This window comes from Heterocephalus glaber, unplaced genomic scaffold (genome assembly GCF_053883595.1).
Source record: "Heterocephalus glaber isolate CG9 unplaced genomic scaffold, H.glaber_assembly_v1.0 deba00001569, whole genome shotgun sequence".
Classification (NCBI taxonomy): Eukaryota; Metazoa; Chordata; class Mammalia; order Rodentia; family Bathyergidae; genus Heterocephalus; species Heterocephalus glaber.
In genome coordinates this window covers 2,033,202-2,059,368 of record NW_028258354.1, presented here as the reverse complement: position 1 = coordinate 2,059,368, position 26,167 = coordinate 2,033,202, and the positions used below count along the sequence as shown (strand labels likewise).

The 26,167-nt window shown below is 45.8% G+C and overlaps 2 protein-coding genes and 2 long non-coding RNA genes across 10 annotated transcripts; 1 reads left to right on the top strand and 3 right to left on the bottom strand.

Moving 5' to 3' along the window:
* Window positions 1-7,231: 7,231 nt before the first annotated feature.
* Window positions 7,232-12,157, bottom strand: Zc3h10 (zinc finger CCCH-type containing 10). Of its 6 annotated transcripts, none has more exons than XM_004861345.3 (4): window positions 12,064-12,157; window positions 11,675-11,802; window positions 11,230-11,293; window positions 7,370-9,355 (listed from the first exon to the last, which is right to left on the bottom strand). In XM_004861345.3, exon 4 carries the CDS (start codon window positions 9,298-9,300, stop codon window positions 7,993-7,995), a length of 1,308 nt encoding a protein of 435 aa, XP_004861402.1. In that variant the 5' UTR covers window positions 9,301-9,355; window positions 11,230-11,293; window positions 11,675-11,802; window positions 12,064-12,157; the 3' UTR covers window positions 7,370-7,992. The 6 variants fall into 6 exon arrangements, with proteins under 6 accessions (XP_004861400.1, XP_004861402.1, XP_087048447.1 ...); XM_087192321.1 differs by lacking the exon at window positions 11,675-11,802 and having other exon boundaries at window positions 7,370-9,051; window positions 9,273-9,355; window positions 12,064-12,144; XM_013078246.3 differs by lacking the exon at window positions 11,675-11,802 and having other exon boundaries at window positions 12,064-12,154.
* A 404-nt stretch (window positions 12,158-12,561) lies between these two features.
* Window positions 12,562-13,861, bottom strand: LOC147823700 (uncharacterized). Of its 2 annotated transcripts, XR_015443406.1 has the most exons (4): window positions 13,839-13,861; window positions 13,700-13,759; window positions 13,167-13,189; window positions 12,562-12,887 (listed from the first exon to the last, which is right to left on the bottom strand). It is a non-coding gene; the product is annotated as an uncharacterized LOC147823700 (long non-coding RNA). The 2 variants fall into 2 exon arrangements; XR_015443405.1 differs by lacking the exon at window positions 13,839-13,861 and having other exon boundaries at window positions 13,700-13,813.
* A 107-nt stretch (window positions 13,862-13,968) lies between these two features.
* LOC101721430 (uncharacterized) lies at window positions 13,969-16,543 on the top strand. Its single transcript, XR_205945.4, has 3 exons — window positions 13,969-14,157; window positions 14,546-14,689; window positions 16,375-16,543. It is a non-coding gene; the product is annotated as an uncharacterized LOC101721430 (long non-coding RNA).
* Window positions 16,544-16,761: 218 nt separating this feature from the next.
* Pa2g4 (proliferation-associated 2G4) lies at window positions 16,762-25,480 on the bottom strand. The gene is made up of 13 exons (XM_087192322.1): window positions 25,196-25,480; window positions 22,909-23,037; window positions 22,531-22,636; window positions 22,372-22,441; window positions 22,187-22,279; window positions 19,167-19,230; window positions 18,866-18,944; window positions 18,638-18,716; window positions 18,424-18,557; window positions 17,851-17,945; window positions 17,598-17,725; window positions 17,392-17,445; window positions 16,762-17,095 (listed from the first exon to the last, which is right to left on the bottom strand). Exons 1-13 carry the CDS (start codon window positions 25,281-25,283, stop codon window positions 17,030-17,032), a joined length of 1,185 nt encoding a protein of 394 aa, XP_087048448.1. The 5' UTR covers window positions 25,284-25,480; the 3' UTR covers window positions 16,762-17,029.
* Between the last annotated feature and the right edge of the window lie 687 nt (window positions 25,481-26,167).

Sequence of the window (26,167 nt, the reverse complement as noted above, 5' to 3'; positions counted from 1 at the left end):
CCTTAAATTTTCTCACTTCCTCTTCTGTACTTCCCTGGGGCTGCCAGTATTACAGACTGGTTCGTTCAGTTTGCAGAACTCTAAAAGACCATTTTTCTTTTTTTTCTTTTTGGTACCAGGGATCGAACTCGGGTCCTTGCGCTTGCGCAACAGGCAGTGAAACCACTGAGCCAAATCCCCGGCCCTAAAAGAACATTTTTCTATCTCTCCATATTCCCAGAGAAGAACAAAGCAAAAAGAGAAACAAAGGGCTTGAAGATATAAGTGATCTGTTTGGTGATTGGTAGAGCAGAACTACAGCTGGAAAATGAATGACCTTTCTTTAACAGCTCTGTACAAAACTGAAATTTCCAAAGCACTAGAGTAGGGAAGGAGGTTTCCAGTGCTGAGGAGGACAGGGTGACATGTGGAGCCTCCCTTCCATCACCCCATCCAGATCATCAGACTCTCCTACTTCAGACACTGTTTAGGATGGGACACAGGAGCCACAGGATCAGCAGCTGCAATGCAGTCAGCAGAACAAATAAACAGGGTGGATCCCCACCCATTAACAATTTTCTCCTCAGGTGCCACCTGGTGGTGACAAGCGGTAAATGGACAACAGGAAGGGATGCCAATTATGAGAGGAAGTGTTTACAGGGTGGGACTTAAGTGAGGGTAGAGAATGGAGAGTATTTACACTTCTTTGACTTTTTTTTTTTTTTTTAATGGTATGGGGGATTGAACCCAAGGCCTTCACATCACCAATCCTTTTTTTTGAGACAGGATCTCATTAAGTTACCAAATTACCCAGACTTGGCTCAAACTTGAGGTCCTCTTACTTCACCCTCCTTAGTGCTGGGATTACAGGTTTCCACCATCACACCCAGCTTTGGACTTGAAATTCTTTATGTAAACTATAATTGCTTCCTGAGGGTGGTGGTGGTCAGATGCAGAATTCTGGTCTCAGTCCACTTACAAAAATGGAGGGGTCACTGGGCATGATGGCACAAGCCTGTAAACCCAGCATGTGGGAGGCTGAGGCAGGAGGATTGCTGTTGAGTTCAAGGCCAGCCTAAATTACACAGCAAGATCTTGTCTAAAACAAAACAAAAAAGGTGGGGGGAAGTGGCAATATGATTTGAGGAAAATTTCTTCTGTATTTATTCCTCAAAAGTTGCTGCCACTGGGCATGGTGGTGCACACCTGTAGTTCCAGCACTCAGGAGGTTGAGGCAGGATTATCACCGTGAGTTCAAGGCCAGCCTGGGCTACATAGTGAATTCAAGCCCAGCCTGAATTACATAGTGAGATCCTGTCTCAAAAGACAAAAACAAAAACCAAACAAACAAAACTTGAGCCTGCCTTGCAAGCACAAGGTACTGAGTTCATCCCCAGTACCAAAACAAACAAACAAACAAACAAAAAGATTTAGAAAGAAGAGGAAGGCTTGCATCACAGCAGCATAAAAGTCTTGCAATCCAGCATCAGGCCAGATGGTGGTATTTGCCTGTAATTCCACCTATTTCTTTTCTTTTCTTTTCTTTTCTTTTTGTACCAGGGATTAAACGCGGGACCTTGCGCTTTCAAGACAGGTATTGGAACCACTGAGCTAAATCCCTGGCCCCAATCCCACCTATTTCAAAGGCTGAGGCAGGAGGATTGCAAATTTCTTTTCTTTTTTTTCAGTACGGGGATTCAAACTCAGGACCTCGCACTTTCAAGGCAGGCAGAGTGCCACTGAGCTAAATCCCTGGCAGGATTGCAAATTTGAACCCAGCTTGGGCAATTTAGTGGTTTAACAAGACTGTTTTAAAATATTTTTTAAAAAACACCACACATACATATAAGTTTGGGTGTGGCAATGCATGCCTGTAATCCCAGCACCTGGGAGGCTGAGGAGGAGGATTGCTCTGATTTCCAAGCCAGCCTGAGCTACATTGTGAATTCAAGACCAGCCTGGACTACACAGCAAGACCCTGTTTCAAAAAGCAAAAAAAGGGCCAAGGACTTAGCATAGCACCTGCCTGGCAAACATGAGGTCCTGAGTTCAATCCCTGTACCAAAAAAAAAAAAAAAAAAAAGGGCTAGGGATAGAGCTCAGTGTGAAGGCCCTGGGTTCAATCCTCAGTACAGCAAAAAAGCTCTCATTGTTGGATAGCTCTGTAACACTTTTTTTTTTTTGAGACACACTATGCAGCCCAGACTGGACTGGAACTCTGTACCCTGCTGTCTCAGCCTCCCAAAGTGCTGGGATTATAGGTGTGATATGCCCATCTTCAGAACTTTCTCATGCTAAATCTGTAGTCAGACTGAATAGATTCCTGGCCCCATACCTTTCTACTTGTAGAATTCTTGGCAGATAACATTGGTAATTTGTGTGTGTGTATGAGACAGATATTGGGGATTGAACCCAGGGCCCTGTACTGAGCTATACCCCAGTCCTTTTATATTGAGACAGGATCTTTTTTTTTTGGTACCAGGAATCGAACTCGGGTCCTTGTGCTTGTGCAGCAGGTGGCGAAACCACTGAGCTAAACCCCCAGCCCTGAGACAGGATCTTGCTAAATTGCTTATCTCAAACTGGCAATCCTCCTGTGTCAACCTCTGGAGTAGCTGGGATTACAAGTATGTGCCATTTCACCGACCACCAACCACTGGCAGATGTTTTTGTTTTGTTTGGTTGTTTTTGGTAGCACTGGGGATTGAACCCAGGGCCTCCGTACTGAGCTACATTCTTAGCCTACTTATTTATTTACTTAATTTTGAAAGAGGGTCTTGCTAAATTTGCCCAGGCTGGGCTTGAATTTGTAACCCTTCAAGAGTGATGGGATTACAAATGTGTGCCACCATGCCCGGCTCAGTTTACTTTTCTTTTCATGGCCTTTGTAAGTATTTATTTCCTCTGAGGAGGAGTACTGTTCTTGTTGTTGTTGTTTGTTTTTGTACCAGGGATAGAACTCAGGACCTTGCACTTGCAAGGCAGGCCCGGAACACTGTTTTTGAAGTACACCAATACCTGTCCACAGAGCAGATGGGGCAAGCTCCTGTTCCATCTCTCCCAGTGTCCGTTTGTTATGTGGATAGAGAATACTATGCTGATAAGAAGTACTACACTTGATCTTAGCCAAAAGGTTGAGAAGTGATTCTAATAACTTTTTAAGCCGGCTCTCCCCACTGCAAAGTGGATTCAATAATAGTACCCATTGAGTGAATATAAAATTTTGCATGTAAAATGCCTAACATGGGCCAGGCATGGGGCCATGCCTGTAATCCCAGCTATTCAGAAAGCTCAGATAGAGCATCACATGTTTGTGGCCAGCCTGGACAATTTAATCAGACCTAGCTTCAAAATAAAAATTCAGGCCAGGGACTTAGCTCAGTGGTGCTGCCTGCCTTACTAGCACAAGGTCCTGAGATGGAGTCCTAGTACCAATAAATGAATAAATAAATTTTAAAAGAGCTGGGGATGTAGCTCAGTGGTAGAGCACTCAGCTAACATGTGTGCAAAGCTCTGGGTTAAATCCCCATTGTTGCAAATTAAAAAAAAAAAAGCCTCATACAGTTCCATGGCTTATATTAAGCCCTGGGTAGTGTTAGCTATTGTTCTAAAATTCTGGTTATTTCCAGTACAGAAACACAGGACCTTCTCCCATTCAGCAGCATTTGAAGACATCTGCTGGATTTCCCTTCAGCTTTCTTTTGCTAGGTTTTTTCAAATACCCTTCTGGTTTGTCAACGGCCCTCTTTAAAAATTACATTTAGAAGAACACATAATACTTAGGTGTGGTTCCACTTAAGCAGAACCTAAGTAGAACCGCTTTACTCACAATCCCTTTTTTTTTTTTTTGTACCTGGGATCAAACTCAGGACCGCAAGGCAGGTGCAGCGCCACTGAGCTAAATTCCTTGCCCGACAATCCATTTTTGTTTTGAAACAAAGTCTCACTATGTAGTCCAAGCTGGCCTCAAACTAGCATCAATCCTCCTGCCCCAGCCTCCTGGGATTACAGGTGTGTGTGTGTGTGTGTCACCATACCCGGCTCACAAACCACTTCTAAGGCTGAGATATCCATATGGAGCTCATATAAAACCCAGCACATATTCTCTTTTCTCTGTTACTGGGGGTTGAACCTAGGATCTTTGCACTGAACTACATCCTCAGCCATTTTCTGAGACAAGTTCTCAACTAAATTGCTATATTGCCTAGGCTGGGCTCATTGCAATCTTTCTGCCTCAGCCTCCCAGAGTGCTGGGATTACAGGAATCCATCACCACACCCACCTAGGACATAGCACACTCTAACATTTATTTGTTTTTTGTGGGTTTTTTGGTACCAGGGATCGAACTCAGGACCTTGTGTTTTCGAGGCAGGCACCAGAAACACTGAACTAAATCCCCAGCCCAAGCACACTCTAATATTTATAAACTGATATGTTTTTTCATGTGTGTGTGATAGAGATCAAATCCAGGGCCTCATGAATGGCAGAGAAGTGTTCCACCACAGAGCGATGACACCCGCAACCCAAGATTTTAATTTTTTTTTCTTCTTTTTGGTAATGGGGATCAAACCCAGGACCTTGTGCTTTCGAGGCAGGCATAGCGCCACTGAGCTAAATCCCCAGCCCAAGATTTTAATTTTTGTAATTAATGGAAGTCCTAGGGTGTTCTTATGGGGTTATTACTAATGTAGATATCCACACTGTTACCCAGACAATCTCAAGGCTTTATCTCTAAGCCGTATTTTCAGCAGAGGGGCCTATTTTTTTTTGGTACCAGGGATCAAACTTGGGACCTTGCACTTGTGAGGCAGGCGGCAGATATGCTTTGACTATTATTTTGTATTTCCTTCTGTTGTGTTGATATTTCTTTACTTATTTTGCAGTGGTGTGGATCAAATCCAGGTGCTCTACCACTGAGCTACCTCCTCAGCCCTTAAGTAGAATTTTAGTATATATTTTTTTTATCTTTTTTTTTTTTTTTGGTACCAGGGATTGAACTCAGGTCCTTGCGCTTGTGCAGCAGGCAGTGAAACCACTGAGCTAAATCCTCGGCCTGAATTTTAATATTTTTATCCAAGGTGGTTTCTTTTTAAATTAAATATTGCCCTTGGGCAAATCACTAGAGATTTCTCCATAAACCACTACTGAATATTCACTAGATACAAATGTTCAGTTTGATTCCACTAAATTTTCTATTAACTGAGCCATAATCTTTTTCCTTTATCTGCAGTGTCTTAGAGGTGAGAGAGGAAAGCAGCTCCTGACATCTGGGAACTGGCCTCACACAGTCAGCTGGGTTCAGAGTTGTTAGGGCTGACCAGGTGCTCACAAATAGCCAGTCTCAAAAAATACCAGTACCAGGGCCAGAATGTAGCTCAGCAGCACAGTGCCTGACTGGCAACTGCCAGGTCCTGAGTTAGATCCCCAATACCAATAAAAATGACAAAAAACAAAAACAAAAAAACCACACCAGTACCTTTTAATTTTTTTGTGTTTTGAGACAGGGTCTCACTATGTAGCCCAGGCTGGCCTTGAACTCATGGTGATCCTTCTGGCTCAGGCTCCTGAGTTGTACAGGCATGGGCCACCATGCCTGGCAAAAAACCCCACCAGTATGTAACAAGGTCATTCAATGACTGGGATGAAGTGAGACAAAAAAAAAAAAAAAAGGAAAGAAAAAACCAAAAACCCAAGATCACTTCACAATTTTAAGCACAAAACAAGGTCAATGTGCGAATCACAAAACAGCAAACATTTGCCTTTCCCCATAATGAGTGACTGCTGCTTCCTATCGATTACAGCTCTAGCTTTACTCATCTGCCCTCTTTTTAGGTATGGTAATATATCCCATCATAGAATGATCCCCGTTTCCCCTGACAGCATCCAATCCAGAGGAACACAAGCTTCCTTGAATCTTTCCCAAAATTACTTAACCTGAGTCCAAATCCTCTCAGACACCCTCTTGCTGAGACACCACGATTCCCAATGGTGTGCTTTCCCCTTCACTGAAATGAGCATTAAACCCAACTTGGTTGAGTACGAGTACTATATATTCCTGATCTTTAAGTGGAATGAATTAATACAAGACATATAATGTCTCCAGTTTACAAATTCACCTCTTTCAAGATATTTGGCAAGAAGGAAATAGGATTTGATTGAGAGGAACTCACGTTGGTGCCTATAATCATATTCCTTTCGAAATGCTGATCATCAACTATGTCTTTTAATCCAGAATTATGCCACAAAGTGAACATCAAGCTTATGAATGTGTTGTTTTCTAAGTCTGCAAACAATATTTGCCCATCTTTTGTCTGTAGGCACTGCCCGTTTTGAGAGAGTCTTGCTGTGTTGCCCAGACTGGCCCCAAACTCCTGAGCTCAGGTGATCTCCACTCAAGCCTAGGAAATAGCTGGAATTATAAGTCCATGCACCACACCTGCCCCCCCAATAATGGGCCTGATCAAGCCCACCATCTTCAGCTCAAGTGTACACGATCTGAGAGATCAGACAAGAGGCAGAGGGAGATACAATACAGGAGGTACAAATCAGGATCACTTTCTTTAACCCCAAAACCACTGTCTCAATAGACTACACACCTGGGTTGTTTCTCTTTCATCAGCCATGAGCTGAGAAACTGAAGTTTGCTACTAACGCCCCTGGCCTTAATGACCCTTACATGGACTCAAAACCCCTAGTCCAAAATGGAGACAGGGAGAAGAAAGAGATAAACACTGAGGCTTGTGTCCCCAGATCTCCCTCTTCCCAGCACCTCCCAAGGCTTCAAAGTTTACAGCAATGTCTACCAAAGAAGGGCTAGAGTAGGAGAAGCATTAACTGCCATCGACAACTCAGAGGAGCAACTGCCACCTGCCCTGCTGTGTTTGCATACAAGTAGGATCTGTCAACCACACAACATCCCAACTCCATTTTTCAGCACATACATCCTCCTTAGTGCCTGCCCCCCTAAATGAACCTAGGAGCCCTGGTTACTCAGGCAACCTGGGAATAGCAGATACAGACAGGCCAGAAACAGATGGGACTATTTTTAAACTAGACTAGGCGGCTGCAATGCTTTTATCCCACAAAGTACCTTCCTTAAATCCCCGTCTGGTCTTTTTTTTTTTGAGACGGGGTCTCACTGGCCTTGAACTCACTGTGTAGCCTGGGCTGGCTTCAAACTCTCAGCAATCCTCCTGCCTCAGCCTCCCAAGCGCTGGGATTTCAGGAGTGCACCACCATGCCCAGCTTTCCAACTGGTCTTCTTCTGGGTCCTACCCTTCTTTGCTACCCTCCATCAAACTTACCCAAGCTTGTGTATGAGGTTTTACTCCATTTTGGCATGAGATCTACTTTATGCTCCCACCTTCCATACAAGTGTCCACTGTCTCCATTTGTTAAAAATAATTCTTTTATTTCTTTGGAAAGTAGTGGGCCCTGCCCTACAGATTTCCAGGCCAAGCTAGGTAAATGAATGCTCCTCTAGTCTTTGGGCTGGAGTACTATGGTCCCGGCCTTCCCAGAGGCCCCAGAGCAGTTCCTGTATTATCCAAGCCAACTGGGCCCCAAATGGTCTGAAGACTCTTCTGAGGCCTTCTCTCCTGGCCACCTACTTCTCAGTCTTTCCTGGCTCTCCTTCCGGGTGGGAAATTTTTTCTTCCAAAACTAGTGCTAGAATTTGTGCTGTTCACAAGAGAGGACAAGACCAGGGATGTCCCCAACTTCCCATAAGACACAGTCCCTCAGTCAGTCCTTCCTCTCTGATGGCTTCAGTCTGCACTCCTATGCAAGCTCCCACCTCAGTTAGGCCAGAAGGAAGGACATGAGGACTTCTTAAAAGGGAGGTGAGAGAACATACCAGCCCAACCCCATCTCTGGAAGCATATTCCTTATAGTCTCTCATCCTAGTTCTTGAGTGAACCCTCTGGACTGGGCCTAGGAGGGCTAAGAAAGTGGGTAGGGGCCCCTCAATCCCAGCCCTGAGAGGCTATACCAGGGGAGTGTCCATTAGCCCCATCAGTGTGGCATGGCTGTGATGCGCATGCTCTGGGAAGCAATGGGGTAAGTCACCATAGGAGTGGTGGTGTGGCTCATTGTGATTCCTGCCAAGGGTTGGGCCATCGATACAGCCACAGGAGCCACAGGAGCCACAGATACAGCCACAGGAGCCATGGAGACAGGTGGAGGTGCCATTCCCTGGGCGATTGTTTGTGCCAGAGCAGCTGACAATGGCGTGATCTCTGGGTTCAAGTGTGGAGGTGGGGGTGGTGGAGCAGCAGGAGGTGCAGCATTAGTTGGGGGAGCAGCTGGAGCTCCTGTAGGGGCCACCAGTTCTTGCTGGGACACAGGACGGGGCTGTAGAGCCTGGCTGCTGAGAGTAGTGTGAGTCTGGGCAATGCCATGGTTAAAAGTGGCAACAGTACCCACAGTGGGTGCCAGAGTTTGCTCAGTTGCTGGTGCAGTGGAGCTAAGGGTCATGACCTTGGCCTGATTGCGGAATTGGGCATTCTGTTCCAGAAGTACCTCATTGGTGGCTAACAAGTTGCTGACCTGCTTCTTTAGCTCCTCCACGCGCTTCCTGAGCATTGCATTTTCCTCCTCTAGCAGTCTGCACTCTACCCCTCGGGGCGGAGCCAAGCTATACTCATAGGATTCAAAATGAGGGCCATCAGGAGGGCAGCATCCACCTCGCCGACGCTTGGGGCCTGGCTCGTGGTCTTCAAAGCCCCTGTCAGGAAGGTCATAGATATCATAGAGATCATGACGACGTCCTGGAGGGATGGAGCCTGTTGAGCCCCCACCACCAGTGCCTCCTCCACCCCGAGCATCAAACTCAAAATCCCGCTGCAAGTGACGAAACTTGCACTTGGCTCCTCTCTGACAGTCACCCTTGAGGAAGTCTCGGCAGATAGGGACCTCTTCCTTGCCATTTGGTAGGTCAGCTGGTGAAAGGCCCAGGCCAGCTGCCACTTTCTGCCTCAACCGAGGAGGAAGCTCTCCCGTCTTCTTATAGCCATCTTCATCCTCCTTGGAGCCATGGATGAAACGGCAGTTTGGGCGGCTACACTCCTTGTTCTGAAAATCATGGCAGAAGATGAATTCATTTTTGCTCACCCCTAAATTGGACACTTCACTCATGTCGGGGTGGCGATATCGACAGCGCTTGCCTCGCTTGCACACATTCCTTAGGAAGTCTCTACAGATGGCATCTGAGCTGGCTGTACTACTGCCTGCCCCTGCGCCACTGGCCTCCTCACTGCCACCACCTCCAGGTCCTCCGCCACTGCTCCCAGTACCATTAGCATAGCCGTCCCGGTCAGGCATCCTGGTCCCCTCCGACTCAGGGCCTTCTTCCTTTTCTTGCCACTCTTGGTGACTGCTAAAAAAAAGAACTATGTCAACCAGGAGTCCGCCAGAGAGATCCCACGATTCCTGACTAGAGAGCAGGCAGTCCAGTGAGGCAATGGCTTTGGAAATGGAGAACCTAAGGGAGGAGGACGCTGGCTGGACTGGCTGAACTGGCTGACTTGACCGAATGAAGTCCTGCCCAGGCCTTCATGCACCTGGTCTTGGTTAGAATGATTCACACTTGGGTGGCTAGTGGAGGAGGGAGGAAGTTGGGAAGGAGCCACTTCATCTCATGAATGATGATAGGCGGAGGGGACAGGGATAGAAGTGTTGAATTTTATCTTCCTTTCTGAGCTGACCTTATTAAAGCAGTGGAAGTGGGCTGGGGATTTAGCTCAGTGGTTCCACCACCTGCCTCGAAAGCAGAAGGACCTGAGTTCGGTTCAATCCCTGGTACCAAAAAAACCACAAAACAACAACAAAAAATAAAGTAGTGGAAGTAAAATTAAAACTACTGTGGGTGGGGCCGGGGATTTGGCACAGTGGTTCTGCTGCCTGCCTCAAAGGCACAGGGATCCAAATTCGATCCCTGGTACAAAAAAAACAAACTACTGTGGGTGTCTGAATAGGCTGGGAGGAGACTGGGAAAAATGCCCAAGATGTGCTGCTTAGCTGCTAGGGCTTGTGAATGATGGGATACTGGTAACAAAACTTCCCTTAAACTCTCTTCTGTGGAATCTTAGGTAAGGCTCTATGTATATCAGATTTCTAGAACCCAAGAAATTGTGGGTGAAGAGATGGTATAACCAGCTTGAGGGCAGTCTCTAAACCTGTCATTTTTACTATTTTCCTCCACTATCACTTTTTTTTTTTTTTTGAGACAGGGTCTTGCTATATAGTTCAGGCTGGCCTTGAACTCAACAGCGATTCTCCCGCCTCAGCCTCAAGGTTGCTGGGATTACAGGCCCACTACCATTTTTAACCGCTGGGAAATCAGGCCCCTCCATACCAGGGAGAGTTCCTAGCTGAAATCTCTCCTAGACCCCCAGGACAAAACCATTTGTGGCAAGGTCAAGGTGGGAATGAGTTAATATCACAAGAGTAAGTGACCTCTTTCCCCATTCCCAACCCCCTTCTTACCCTTCCATGGGAAGATCCCACTGACATCAAACCACGTCATTCCTTACCCCATAAAGATCCTCTTTATTTATAGACTCTATAAAAGCTTTTTAAGTCTCCTACTTCCCAAGAGAGCTCTGGGATGTCAGTCCACTGCCCTAGTTCTAGCCCTCCCCTCTATCCACCCCCAATAAGACTGAGAGTCCCAGGTACCACGTGTCTTGACTTCCTAAACCTTTCTTAAGCAGTGTTCAGGCTCCCCCTGCTGTTCAAACAGGAAAACTCCATATTGTTTCTCCTTAAGCATAAGGAAATCTAATCTGTTTATTTGGCCTTCAGCTACCCTACCCTACCCCACTGCCTTGACTTTACGTTTTTGTTTTTAATACAGGGCATGACTATATACTCCGACTGGATTTGAACTTGCTATATAGTCCACGCTAACCTTAAATTCTTGATCCTTCTGCCTCAGCCTCGCAACTGCTGGGATTACAGGGGTGGGCAACCATGCCTGGCTTGAATTTGAGTTTACATCTCCTGAAAATGACCCACCAGATCAGAGGCCAACGTTACGCAAGATCTGTATAAAGGGGTCCTTTCTCCAAAAGGAGGCAACCCAGAATAATAGAAACAATAAAAAGAAGTGCTATCAGAAAATACAAACTTTAAAAAATGAACTGAATAATAAATGCCATCTATCCAAGCCTGTCCCAAGTTGCAAGTCCCACCAGAAGCAGATAATTGGGTATGATACTCCTCCCCAACCAATTCTCCCAGAGTTGATACCTGAGGTAGCTCAGGTGAAGTCCCGGGCTCCTGTGGGTCTCCACCTCCACATCACTGCTGAGTTCTGAACGGGGTGGGGGGTGGGGGGGAAGAGAGACACCTGGGTGGGATAAGGAGTAAGAGTGGAGGACTATGGGGTTGTTGTCATAAATAAGAATGAAATCTGACAAAACAGCAAAATATTTGAGAATTTAAGAGTTCAAATTGAACTTCACGTGTCAAAATAGAAGTTGCCAGGAAAGAGTAAGGGATAGATAAAACTGATTTGTAAAGGCTGGGAGAATGGGTTGGAAAACTAGTCCTCAAAGAACAGAGGGTGAGGGAAGACCTGCCTCAAGATGAAAGAGGATGTGGGGCTAAGAGTCAGGCCTAAAGAGCCAGGAACGACAAATGGGGAGCATTACAAGAGCAGCAACTGACAGTGCAGTAGGATGGCAGTTAGTACTTGGGGACGGTGATTGTGACTCTTTCCAACAAGCTAGAGTTTTCGAAAAGTCCGAGCAACTGCCCCGCAACAAGTCTTCTTCGGTGCAGTGCCGCAGGCACACAGCTGTGGACCAGGTGAATAGGACACTAAGGAAGCAAAAAGGGAAGGAGAGGGAGCTCTAGATGACATCAAGCTCAGGGGAATGGGCAGGGCTGTGACGTCACGGAACTGGCGTTTGCTCGCAAAGCGGGGGTCAATCAGAAAAGGGGGTCTGTCCTGGGATGTGAGGACGAGCCAAGCTCGGTTCTGGGGGGGCCTTGCGTGGCCCGGCAGAGCCCAGCCGCTGGGCCGGCCCCGACTCCTCCCCTCCGGGCGCGGCCTCCACCTAAGTCTCCCGCCTCCCTCACCTGCCGTCGCCGCCGTAGTAGCTGCTGCCGCCTGCCGGTCCTCTAGCTTCGACAAAGAGCCGCCCACCCTGTAGCTCTTCCGCTTCCTGCGGAAGTAGACACTCTAGCTATCAGACCCGGAACCATACTCTATGGTGGGCGAGCTGTGCGACAGCAGGAAGTTCCCAGTAACCTCTGCGTGTCACCATAGCAACCACAACTAACAACAGAGAACGGCCAACCCGAAGGGAACTGTGCCATGCACACTTCACGATATGTAGGGGCGGTACTACCATCTGCTTTAAACTTGCCCATGAGTCTAAAAACACTCACTCCTAAGGTGTATACTACTTTTCTCAGTGCGAACCAGAGGTAGTTTACATCATACACCCCCCGACTGTTGCCCATGTAGGTTGATTTTTCCATAGCACAGGTAGTGATAGGACACAAACTACCGACACAGAATCCCCATTCAATGGAATTGTGAAAAACACAACAAAGACAATTTGATTCTTCAGCTAAAAGCAGAAGAGATGATTTATTGTACACGTGTTACACTCGGCCATAACTGAGAACAGTAGTCCAGAATGCCACAGGTCCAGGGCAAAAGACCAACCGGGACTGCTTTAGTTATGAACAAGGTGGGTTTCTCTGAAGTGGTCTTGGCGATCAGATGGTAACGAAGTTCAAATCCATTGAGACACATTCTAGATAGTAGCATGCAGTCTACTTGTACCAGCGTCCTCAGCCTCTAGCATTCCTTATTTCTGTTCCTTAGGCCTCCATGGATGTAGAAGCTATTTTACTTGGACCTCTGCCTCATCTTTCTTCTTTTGCGCTTCAGCCTGAAAAGGAGACATAATATAACTACCCAGGGTTGTGTTTTATTCTTAACTTAAACATGCACTAACTACATGCAGTTAAAAATTTAAAAAGCAAAAAAAAATAAAAATAAAAAATAAAAAGCACTACAATTCTGTCCTGTATTCAATCCCTGGTTCTACCAAAGCAATACTTTTTTTAAAAAACAATTTTCTGAAGTTTCTAGACTCCCAAACTAAACGTTCTGTCCTCAGGCACCTCCCCTCGTGCCCTCCCCTCCGGGACTGGCAATCTAAACATACCTGCGCATTCGCTTCTTCCTCCACTAGCGACCCGACCACAGCAGCAGAGAATAGAAAAGATGATTTTCATTAACAGGTTTATAGCCATAAGGTGCACTATTTAGAACCAAGCACCGGATAGGTTCTTGAAGGTTAATTTCAAGTGAAGTTTGACACATTTATGTCCTGCACCCAATGTAATTTTTTTTTTGTACCGGGGATCGAACTCGGGACCTTATGCTTTCGAGGCAGGCGCCGGAACCACTGAGCTGAATCCCTGGCCCCCGGATAGGTTCTTAAATCAAGTACGAAGGTTAATAAACACCTCCCGAAACAAAACGCCAATTCCGCCGGGGTGTTTTACCCCGCGCCCTTTCTCCCCTCCAGGGTTTAACCGCTACTTCTGATTTTCACCCAAAGTATGCTTCCTCTCCCCATTATCTCTTGGGCACCCTTGAGCACCCAGTGATTGGGAACCATGGCGGGCTTTTCTTGCCCGGATCTCCTCCTTGCCAACGCCTAACTCCTAAGTTCATTGTTACGAGACCGCTCACCTTGGCTCTCATGGCGCGGAGGTTTCTGCCAGGAAAGACAAAAAGGTTACAGTTACCTTCCTACAATGATGGGTAATATAGAGTCAGATGTTAATGGATTTTACGCAGAAACCGAACACAACCAACACAAAAAACTCACCTAAGAAGATGGCGCTAAAGCCGAGAGAGCGCCAAACTTCCGCCTACGGGTTTTAATAGCTCGCTCACTGTCGTCATTTCCGCCATCCCGTCCCTCCCCCCGAGGGGCGTGGCTGCCAATTGGAGTAATAGTGGCTTTCGGCCGCTTTCGGCTACCATTTAAGGGATTGATAGAGGATTTGTCTTGGAAAATAATAATTTTTTCCATGAAAATAATAATATTTTGAATTCGGTTTACTAATCCTACCCATTTTTATTATTGAGGGCATCGTTTATATGTGTGTATATCTATTTCCAGTATGGGACTGAAAGAGGAAAAGGTCAGTGGTTCCGCCTTCCCTCATAGCTTCCTGGGAGTTGAAGTTTCTTAGCGAAGTCTTCCATTTTATTATGAATAGGTGCCGATTTTGTTACGAATAGTTGCGGACTGTACAAAAATTCCTAGTTTGCTTTACTGCTTTGCTTTATTTGTTTTAAGCTAAACTGTTGCAGGAGATGTGATCTTGGAAGTTTCGAAGGTCCTACAGAATCTCATGGAAGGATGAAAAGCAGAAAGTTGAGAAAGATGTAACACTGCAGAGACTTTAGAACAGCTTTTTTTCCCTCCCTAAAACTCCGGGAATAAAATAGCCAACTGTGGTCTTTCTCCACAGTGACTGAGACAGAATGTCACCAGCGTTTCTTGCTCACAAGGTATCATTTTTACAGAAAATACTGCGGTGATTCTCTATAACTAAAGGTGAAAAACCCAAGGACAGAAGGGAAGGAAGCAAGATTGGTAAAGTCTTCTCTAGAGGAAGTATGATATTTGGTGTTAAGATAAAGAACTTTCAAGTCTCTTGGTATTGTCAGGTAAGACCTTGAAAGCAGATCTCCAGAGCTTCAGCTACAGCAAACTTAAGGCTAAAAAACCTGTGAGCATAGAACTTTTTTTTTTTTGGATAGGGTCTCTGTAGTCCAGGCTGGCTTTGAACTGTTTCTATCCCAGGCTGACCTCGAACTTGTGGTGATCCTGCTCCCTCAGCCTAAAGTGTGGGGATTACAGGTCTGTGCTACCTATGGCTACTATACTCAGATGTAATCTCCAGCCCTTTATTTATTTTGAGATGTTCTTGCTAAATTTTTTTTTTTAGGACAAAGTTTCAATGTTCAGGCTGGGCTTTAACTGACAGTGATCCTGCCTCAGCCTCCCACGTGGTGGGATTACAGGCATGTGCCATCACACCTGGCTAAAACTACTTTTCGGAAGCTGCTGTTTTAGGGGCACAGAAAAAATTAAAAACAAAATAGAAATTACCCACTCCCATCCATTTACAGCTACCCATATTATCGTCCACGAGTATTTATTATACCTAGGGAACCCACGCTAATATTTTATCAAAGACCAGTATAAATTAACTCATTCTTGGTGTACATTATATAGGTTTGCACAAATGAATAATGGAGGGGTGAGTAGGCAAGAGCATTTTTATGGCAATGCAATTATTCTGTACTTTATAATGAATACATATTGTTGTACAGGTACCATCTTAGCTTTGTTCATTATGGTACTTACAGATCAGCAGTACCTCACATATAGAGTATGAAATATACCTGGGTGTGGTGTGCACCTTTGTAATCCCAGCTACTTGGAGGTTTAGGTAGAGGGGATTCCAAGCCAAAAGCCAGCCTGGACAATTTAGCAAGGCCCTAAAAGGGGTGGGGGTGCTGTAGGAATGTTGGTCAGTGCTTCTTTGGCTCTCTCCAGCACTACCAAAACAAGACCAACCTCTAATAACTGATCACCCACACTATTGGCCTGGTCCTGAAACACTTGCAGTATTGTTTTAGTCTACAACACTGCGTGTCCTAGTCTTGAATAAATGTTAGCAACGAATGTTAGTTATTTCTACTTTAGAAAATCAAAATGACTAAAGATCCAAGATAATTTACTGCTGTTGTCAGAGTATAGCATGTGTTACTCCCAACCCAAGTTAATCCTTTTAAGGTACAGTAGGTGCTGCATGCCTGTAATCCCAGCAGCCGTGAGGCTGAGGTAGGTTTGCTGCAAGTTTGAGGCCAGCCTGAACTACATAGCAAGACCCTGTCTCAGAAAAAAAACCTGAACATTTGTAACTGATCACTTCAATTGGATCTCCCCACGCCCAACAAATAAGCGCAACATACAAAGGCATATTATGAGCAAATCGAAATTTATTTTAACGCCATGTCATTTTCAATGTTTAAAAACCTTGTAAATCAGTGGGAGCCCTAGTTCCCTGGGACAGCATGCCAGAGGTACTGAAATGTGTCACCTTTCCCTACAAACCCCCAGCAATTCATCCAATTCGAGTCCACAGTTTCAGAAAGCTAGTTGTCTCTTCAAGTCAGTCTTCCTCAGGTTCCTGGTTTTTCTTTCAAGGAAGGGAAGTCAAAATATCTCAAAGAGGGAATACAATCACTTGAACTTCCGCTTAGATCTGTGTTAAGGTGGAGTGAGAGACGGCCCCACTGACTCCAGAGAATAGGGCACAGCTGAGATGGATTATTTCTTACAGCTTTGTGAAAATGGGAGAGGAAAGACCCTGCAGAAGAAAACGACTAAAAAGATTCACAAGTGAAGATCCAGTTGACAGATGACAACCTCTTCATAAATGGAGACTTCAGCTCCTAAAAATGGGGAGGGCCTGACTACTGCCACATGAAATAAAAACTTTTTGAAGAACAGCTCCTCTTAATATTGAGGGTAGATAAAATACTTGGGAAGTGTGAAACAAGAGAAGAAAAAAAGCCCCAAACAATCAATCAGAAAATGCTGATATCAGAGTAGTATAAAAAAATTTCAGCTGAGTTTTTAGTGGTGGTTTTAATTTCTGTTGTAGGGCCACCGACTTTGACCAAGCAAAACAGTAGAAAAGGCTAGAAAGAGGGGCTTGAAGACGATGGATTTTGACTCCTGATTTTATTATTCAATTTCTTTTTCTCTATTTAAAGTAGTCTTCGGTGGCTGGGAAGCCTGGCCTCCCAAGACCAGAGTCAGTTGGAGCAGGTTGTTGTTGGCGGAGGGGAGTGGGTTGGGGGACTGGGGTGGGGGCAGGGAGATCCTGCTCTGCTGGTGGTCCTGGGTGGAGAAGTCAAACTGCCCTTCGCAGAGCCTGGGTGTAGTGGGAGGGGACGAGGCAGGAGCGGCAAGCTGGGGATATGGGACCCACCTCAGTCCCCAGCTCCATTCTCTTCTAGGGTTTCCCCACTGGTGGCATTCTCTGCAGTCTTGGAGGCCTGTATTTCAAGACAAGGACGGAAGAAAGACATGTGAGTCTTTCTTTTTTGGTACCGGGATGGAACTCGAGACCTTGTGCTTGCCAGGCAGGCAGTGGCACCACTGAGCTAAATCCTTGGCCTGACACGTCAGTTTCTAACTACTTGGGGAATAGTGTCTAGAGGAGCAAAAGGAAAAGTATCTCAATCCTCTGGGTCAAGGCTGAGTGGGATGAGATCAGGATTTGAAAAAAATCAATGAATGCCTTGCCATGACTTGGGAAGGAGGAACAGTGGTCAGGTCCCCCATAACGCACCTTCTTTTTCTTCTTTTTCTGGGTTTTCCGACTTGCCGAACTCTGGAGGAGGGCCTGGAAAACAGGAGGAAGAAAGCAACAAATTCTTAGGAACACGGAGGGAACACAACCGCTCCTCTCCAGCATTGCAGTTCTTTTCAGGACTTTCATTTGTAGGTCAGGACTTTCATTCACATGTCTGTTCACCCCTTTCCATGAACACCGACCTTTAGCTCTGCATCCTGGACCTCCATCTCTGACTTGTAGAGGTCAGGCTCAAAGGGACCACTGGTTATCCGCATGGGGCCATTGGGCATGAGCAGGACTGTAAATTTAAACTGGGCAACAAATTCACCTATGGGAAAAATGAAGGTGTGTTTTGATAAAATGGTTCTTGGTCATACCTAGCTCTTTTCTAAAATTAGAGGAGAATGGTACCACATAACCAGGCTCCAAAGTAGAATTCTCTTCAGAACTCACCCTCCTTCTCATAGAGAACATTAAATGGTTGCAGCAGCTCATGTTTGGCACACTCCACCACACCCATCCGAGCCTTCTTCTCATCTTCAAATGCTCTGATTAAAGAAAGATGAAACTCAGAGGAATCCTTAACTCCTCATCAGGTCTTACCATTTTCCTCATGGATTTGGGGCGGGAGGATACTGGGGATCAAAACTCAGGACTTTGGGCTTGTAAGGCAGGCAGCAGAACCACTAAGCTAAAATCCCCAGCCCATGGATTTTTGTTTTAGTTTTGTGGTGCTGACTAAACCTAGGGCACACATACCAGGCTAGTGTTACATCAGTGAGCTATATCGCCAGCCTTATTTTGCTCATGTTTTTTACATCGTCCCTCCCCTCAGGCTGAAATCATGCTTAGGGTTGCTTTTATATTAGCTGCAATGAGATGAGGACAAAACATACATGTGTATATGAGCTACAAGTCTGGGCAGGAGGGAAAAGAAAGGGAGGGACAGTGGAGAGGGAAAAGCATTCCTGAATGCGTAGTCTGAGTCAAACTGGTTCCAACCCCCGTTCTTGCTAAGTGTAGTACCTTAAAGTAAATGGCATGGCATCAAAACGCCTTTCCACTTCACTGAAAAAGGCACGAGAAGTTTTCATTTTCAGACCATATTGTTTGGAGGGGTCTCGTTTGTAGATGGTGGTTCTCTGTCCTGCATCCTTGGCCTAAAAGAGTCAATTAGGTCACATTTAGTCTGGTGAAAACACACTCCTTCACCCCTCCTGCTAGCTTGTATTTTCCTCACCTTGCCCTCTCCTGAGCTGACAAGAACATCCACAGCATATACTTCGTGTACCTCAAATTCAGCTTTTTCATGGTCCTTCCTAAAAGGAATAGAGAAAAAGGGAGCCATTAAGAGTAATAAATAGCTTCCTGGGTCTGCAGTAGAAGGCAGATGTGATTAAGCTGGGAGTATGGGAGGAAAAAAAGTTGGTGACTGACTGGTGTGGTAGAAGAGTGGGTTGGCACCTACTTCTGCTGGTCTGTGGGATTCTGGATAATGGTTTTCTCTCCATCGATGACATGCTGCTTCAACTGATGTGACAACATACCTGTAGATAAGGGCAAGGCCTATGGTACTAGCTGTCCAGAATCCCAAAGTCCAAAGCCACCCACTGAGGTAGTCTGGTCATGCAAGCAATGTATCTGGCTACGGAAACAGAGCACTGAGGTTTCTGGCTAAGACCGAACTACAGCCAGGATGAAGGCGCAAAAGCTTTAATTCTGCTAAATTATTCATTGTTAGGCCCGCAACCCTGTTAGTGAGGTCTCACCTTCTATTGGTGTGCAATTAAATGAATGGGCAACTTTGTTCCAGGCTTCTGTCACTTGTGTGTTCTACAAGTACAAAATAAGTAAAAGGTGAGATATTAGGAGCTAATAAATTCTCTACAGGGAGAATGAGAAGCATAAAGATTAACTGATTCACCCAAGGTTAAACAAGGAAGTGGAAGAACCTTGACATAAACATAGGTTTTTCCATGTACAATTCAGTATTTATTCCTTTATAACTGGCATTCTACCTGTTGGAGAAGGGATGGCAAACCTTTATTTTTCCTTGTCTTTTTTTTCTTTTTAACCTCTTTCAAAACTATCCAATTTTTATTTATGCTATTAATTCAGATTAAAAAACCCCAAACCAAAAACCTCCCAAAAAACAAAACCAAAAACTAGCCAGTATTTATTAAATGAAATTTATACTACTATAAACACTTTACACAGATTATCTCACTGGTATTAACTGTGAGAATAAGGCACAATTTTATTTTGCCCATTTTATAGACGAAGAAATTTGAGCTCAAGATTTTTTGTTTGGTGTTTTTATTTTTTTGGTACTGGGGATTGAACTTGGGACCTTGTGCTTTCGAGGCAGGCAACAGAATCACTGAGCTAAATCCTTGGGTCTGGTGGGTTTTTTTGAGACAGGTCTCACTATGTAGTTCAGGCTGGCCTTCAACTCGTGGCAGTATTCCTGCCACAGCCTCATCAATGCTAAGATTACAGGCAAGAGCTACCACGCCCAGCTGTTTTTGTTTTTTGAAACAGGGACTCACTATGTAGTTCAGGCTGTCCTCAGCTTCCTGAGTGCTGGAATTATAGGTGTGTGCCACCATCCCTGGCTCAACGTTATTTTTAAATACCAGTAGTAAAGTGTGGTGATAGGGTATGGACAAACCTCATCTGATTTTTTCATAGGCATACCCTGTACTACCCACTACAGAATTCTACCTTCCTGTAGAGATACACAATATATTAATAACAATTGTGTAAAACAATAGTAACAGCTAATTATTATTATTTTTTTCATACTGGGGATCGAACTCAGGACCTTGTGCTTATGAGGCAGGCAGCGGCATCACTGAGCTAAATCCCCGGCCCAGTAACAGCTAATTATTGCTTACTATGTGTCAGGCTTCCTGTTCAAAGGACTTTTCAACAACTCTACAAAGTTAGGCATCATTTTAAGTAAACCAAGACAGAGGTTTTAAGTAAAAATAATGCAATCAAGTACTAAAATTGAAGACGAAATAAAAATTAATTGATAGTGAGACAAAGTTGGACATAGTAGCACATGCCTGTAATCCCAGCACTTGGGAGGCTGAGGCAGGATTGCAGTGAGTTCAAGGTCAGCTTGAACTACATAGTAAGACCCTGTCTCCAAAAATAAAACAAAACAAAAAAACTCCACAAAACAAAAGTGTGAGATAAGAGAGCATAGACAAGAAGACAATGTCTTATTAGACAATGGCAGCCAGGGATTGAGTTCAGTGGTGCCTTGTCTTGAAAATGTAAGGTCCCAGTTTGATACCCAGTACCAAAAAAAAAAAAAAAAAAAAAAAAGACAATGGTTTACTGGACATGGTATTGGCAAGCCTGTAATCCCAGTTGAGGCAGAAGTGCCTGGGGTTGAGGTTGGCCTGGATTACATCACAAGATGCTATGTCAAAAAACTAAAAACAGGGCCGGGGATTTAGCTCAGTGGTTCCGCCGCCTGCCTCGAAAGTGCAAAGTCCTAAATTCAGATCAGTCCTAAATTCGGATCCTCCGTACAAAAACAACAAAACCCCTCAAAACAAAACCCTAAAAACAAAAAGACAATGGTTTGAACATTAAACAGATCTTTGGAAATGTAAGTATTAGAGAAATGTCTCCACTGTCAATCTAACGTGGTTAATTCTACTAGTTCATGACAACTCTACCATTCCTAGGCTTCCTGTCTTGCAAATCACATAACAAATTTTAGTCTATTTTTTCCTGGTATTGGAGATTGCCCTTTGGACTTCACATTGAGCTACATACCCAGACTTTTTTTTTTAAAAGACAATGTCTCACAAAATTGCTAAGATGCCCAGAGTAGGCTCAAACTTGTAATCCTGCTGCCTCAGCCTTCCATAGTGCTGGGATTACAGGTGTGCACCACCATGCCCACATTTAGCCTCTCTCTGACATTTGTTTACTGGTACTACCTCTCTGATATCTTTTATCAAGTTTGTAAAAAATAAGCTGTTAAGGGTGGGGGATGTAGCTCAGTGGCGCCTCATCTGCCTAGCAAATTTAAGGTCCTGAGTTCAATCCCTGGTACCAAAAAAAAAAAAAAAAAAAAAAAGGGGGCTGTTAGAACTGAGTTTTAAAATGTGTTTTATTGTTGAGTGTGGTGACACATGCCTGTAATCTCAGTACTTGAGAGGTTGAGGCAGGAAAATGCCATGAGTTTGAGACCACCCTGGGATACACAGTGAGTTCAAGGCCATCCTGAACTATACAAATGAGACCCTGTCTCAAAAAACACATACACGAAGGCTGGGGATTTAGCTCAGTGGTGCTGCACCTGCCTTGAAAGAGCAAGGTCCCAAGTTTGATCCCTGGTACCTAAACAAAACAGGGCTGGGGATTTAGCTCAGTGGTGCTGTTGCATGCCTTGCAAGTACAAGGTCCCGAGTCGATGCCCAGTACAGAAAAAAAAAAACCCACACCTACGTTTTATTTAGTAGCTACCTCGTATTTTGGGAAAAGATGCACATACAAAATAAAAAAACAATCCTAAAGCCAGGTATGATGGCACATGCTTATAATGTCAGCACTCAGAAGGCTGAGGCAGGATTATCCACAAGTTTGAGGCCAGCCTGGACTACATGGTGAGACTCTGTCTCATAAACAAAAATAAAACAAAACAAAAAGCTGTTTGTTTTACAAGAGGACTATTAGAAAAGTTGTTAATTCCATACAGAGTAGTTCTAAGTGCCTAGTAGATGTTTGGTTCTACTAAGCATCGGAATTGGGATATATACCTTACCTGGTTTCCAGGTTTGACTAAGCGTAGGGCAGCTTCAGCACATAGGTGAGCTGCCTTAATAACATCTGCTTTCCTCCCTGTTACTTGGGTCCCCTGTAGATAAGGAAATGTAATCAGTGTCTTCCTGGCAAGTTCAGTAACCCAGTTGACCACCTGGTACTATCTGTGGGCAGCCACCTACCTACCTGAGGCACACCAATGACAAAAGTGTGAGCCACATTAGCAATGAAGCCATCCACATGGACCCCAAGGTCACTGAAAGGCAAGCAGAGCAATGCATTAAGAATAGGCACTATATAAATGCTTAGGAAAAAGACAAATGCTCTAGAATGGTTTAACCTTACATTTTTACCAAGTCACCTTCCTTGAGAATATAGTCCTGGTCACTCTTCAAAGGGGAGAAGTGACATACACAGTTATTTACCGAAATGCTGGTAGGAAAGGCAATACCTGTAAAAAGAATCATCAGCCTTACTACCTTGCTCTCTCTCTCTCAGGAGCCCTATCGCTCTTTAAAGAAATGAAAGGATTTTTTTTCCAGGGACTTGCTTAAATGTAATCAGTTTGGACTGGGTAGGAAAGTGTCCCATTGCCACTCCAAATATCAAGTCAAACTGGAGTGGTGGTCACATCATTACAATAAAAACAAAATCAAGGAGGATCAAATAAAGGTCAAACCTGGGAAATTAAGGGAAGGTCTTTCTCTCTCTCTTTTTTTTTACCTTTCTTCATCTCCTTTTCTTTCTTGAAGATTTTTCCTGTCTCTTCCATAATCATGGCATCACCTTTCTCACACAGGCTCAATACCGACACACCTGAGCTGGATGCTTCCACCAAAGATCGAAGTACCCCTGGGGACAAAAATCCCACATCAGGGCCAGGGATTTAGCTCAGTGGTATCCCCGCCTGCCTCGCAAATGCAAGGTCCTGAGTTCGATCCCCAGTATCATTAAAAAAAAAAAAAAATCCCACATTAGCCCTGCACATATTTATTTAGTTACCACTCAAGTAATACTTGAAAGCTGGACTCAAGAGTTTCTAATACTGCCTACTGCCACTGTTGTGACGCTTACAGGGGAAACAAGTTTTACTTCCTGGAATGGATCCACCTATAATCCCTAATTTCTACCTTCTGTTCCTAAAATAAAAAGGTCAAGGGGCCAGGGATTTAGCTCAGTGGTTCCAGTGTCTAGCACAAGGTCCCGAGTTCGATCCCCAGCACCAAAAAAAAAAAAGGTCAACACTCCTTTCCCTTACATTATCTGACAACTGGGCATATACAATCTGTCTCCTCAGGCAAGGCATCAGACTTCTAAAGATGTTATCTCTGGTACCAGAATTATGAACTTCAGGGGGCGCTCACCAAGGCACCCTATATACATGCAAAGCAAACCATAAGAAGTTTATAGGCATCAGGGACAACAAGAAGAATTGCTGAGATGAAGCTGATGCATTGTTATTACCTTCTTCCCTTCTCAGACGCCCTAATTAGATGTTAGTAATCTCAACTTATGTAGAAAAATTTTTTTTTTTGTACCAGGGATCGAACTTGGGTCCTTGTGCTTGTGGGGCAGGCAGAGGAACCAATCAATTTATGTAGAATTTATTTCCTCACAAACAAGTATATAAGCCTAGTGGACTTAATCTAAGGTTCCCAAGCTTCAGGGGCCTCATGGCTTATAACTTTTAGCAGATATCAAAGTTTCAAAATTGGAATGAGATCACAAGCACCTCCAATTATAAACTATAAGAAAAAAAAGCACCAACAAAGAACGTACTATACCAAATGCCCATTGTGTTGAACTGTTCTGTTTATGTCCTCTCTATGATCTGGATCCATCCTGAATTTCAGGTTTGATTTTTTTGAGATCTATTTTGGCAATTCTTTGGAAACCAGAAAAAGGTTCACAGCCATGGGATCAGAGGTATCCTAACTACCTCCTCCCACTATCTTTACTGCTAAAACCATTCAAAAGCCAAAAGACAGTAAGTTTCTATCTCCCTAAGTGGGCTGTAAAATGTTAAAGTGAGCCGGGCATGGTGGCACATGCCTGTAATCCCAGTGGTTGAGGCAAGAGGATCATTGAGAGTTTGAGGCCAGCCTGGGCTACACAGTGAGGCTCTGTCTTAAAAATGAATTGGAAAGAAAGAAAAGGGAAAGTGAAACATTTGCCTAGAGTGCAGGCAACTGCTTAGACGAGCACAGCTCCGGTAAGGATGACTTGTGACACTCCTAAAGTCAGCTAGTCTCCCCTTGTCCAGTACCGTTCACAAGTTTGCTTAGCTGGGGTGAGAGCAAGACCTCAAAACACTGTCAAGTCCCTCTGAACAATCAAATCTGAAAGCTAATGCCATCTGCATAGACTGGCTCTGAGGTAGTAATTAATAACTTCCAGAAAAGCCAGACAAGTGCCCTCCAACGGCCCCCTGAGCTAGCCAAAGGCAGGAAGGGGGCCCCCACCAGGTAGGAGCTGAAGAAGCAAAGGCTCTAGCAAAGCACGTGGTGGGGAAGCTGGTGTCAGGGACCGTAGCGGAGGAAGAGAGCCAGCGCTCTGCATGTGGACTGGGCAACACGTGCCGCGGCTCAGCTCCTGGGGCCTGGAGCCGCGACCGAGCAGAGGGGTGCTTCGGTCGCCAACAGCTGGGCGCTTCGTTTTCAAGGTGGCCTCGCTCCTGCCAGACCAGAGGAAGCAGAGATCCGGACTGAGGGGTGAGGGGCAGGGGAGGACGAGCCTCGTATCCTTACCAAGGGCCTAGGGTCGGAGTCTGCCGGGGCCCTCTCTGGGCTCCTCCTGGTCCCTGGCCCGCACCTTCACACTCCAGCCCGGGCTGGCCGCTCAGTCCCGGGTTCGACACAAGGTCTTCCCACCATGCCGACCCGGCGGACCAGTGCGCGCCCCTCGGGGGCTCACTCCGCAAGACCCTGCCGCTCCAGCCACCCCCCCCCCAGGACAGCCCGGCACCTCTCCCTCTCAGCCTCGATTTCGGGACCCCTGAGGCCGCACTCACGGTTGGCGATGTCGCCCCCCATCTTATACTTGGTCACGACCAGGTCCTCGGCGATAGTTTGCTCCTGCTGCTCGTCCTCGCCCGACATCTTCCCAATACCACCAGTGCAGCTTCGTTTTCCCTGAACCGCCGCCTCCGTTTCCCTCCCCAGCCCCAGGCTATGGCCAGAGGCCCCTCGATCCTCGAGGAGAGCGCGAGCGAAAGCTCGATCAAGCTAGGGAGCTGGCGGGCAGGAGGGTGGCGAGAGCGAGAAACTGCGGGCGCGCGGGCTGAGGCGCAGGGCACGCTGGGACAACGAGTCCTGCCCACGGCCAGGCTTCAGCCGCCATTGTACGCTCAGGAACTACAACTCCCAGCCTGCCCCTCGCGCCCCTCACCAGGCCCCGGGGCCTTGCCCTCCCAGGGCCTCGCACGCCGGAATCGCCGGGCACGCTGGGAAGGGTCAGGCTCCGGCGGGAAGGCGGAGCCGTTGGAGAGTAGGAGGGAAAGCGTGGTCTCTCCAGGAAGAACCACATTATAGCGAACGCTGAGCGAGAGCCAGTGACTGGAATGGGGGGCGGGGAGGAGGGCGGAGCGGCGCGGGGAGTGGATTTAGAGGCTGCCGTCTGGGTGGAGCAGGGTGGATTTCAGGCGGGTGGGCGCGCTGTAAGTCTGGGGTGGGGAAGCTAGGGCGCAACCTTCTATCCCTGGCTCTGCAGGCGCAACCGGCCCTGCCGGTCCAATCGTCCTCCACTGGTAGAACGGGGAGGGGCTGAGCGGATTTGGAAAGTCAAGGAAGGGTGCTGAGGATCGGGAACTCTTGGGCTAACCGGCCAACTCGAGGGAGTATCCATTTACTGTGACCTCCCAGTGTGGAGTGCAAACTTCCACTGAAGTAACAGTAGTTTCAGCAGAAAGCTTTGATGGGGCACCTAAGGGCAGTGTTCAAAAGGAACGATTTGATCACTCGAGAGAAAAGTTCTGCATTGTTTC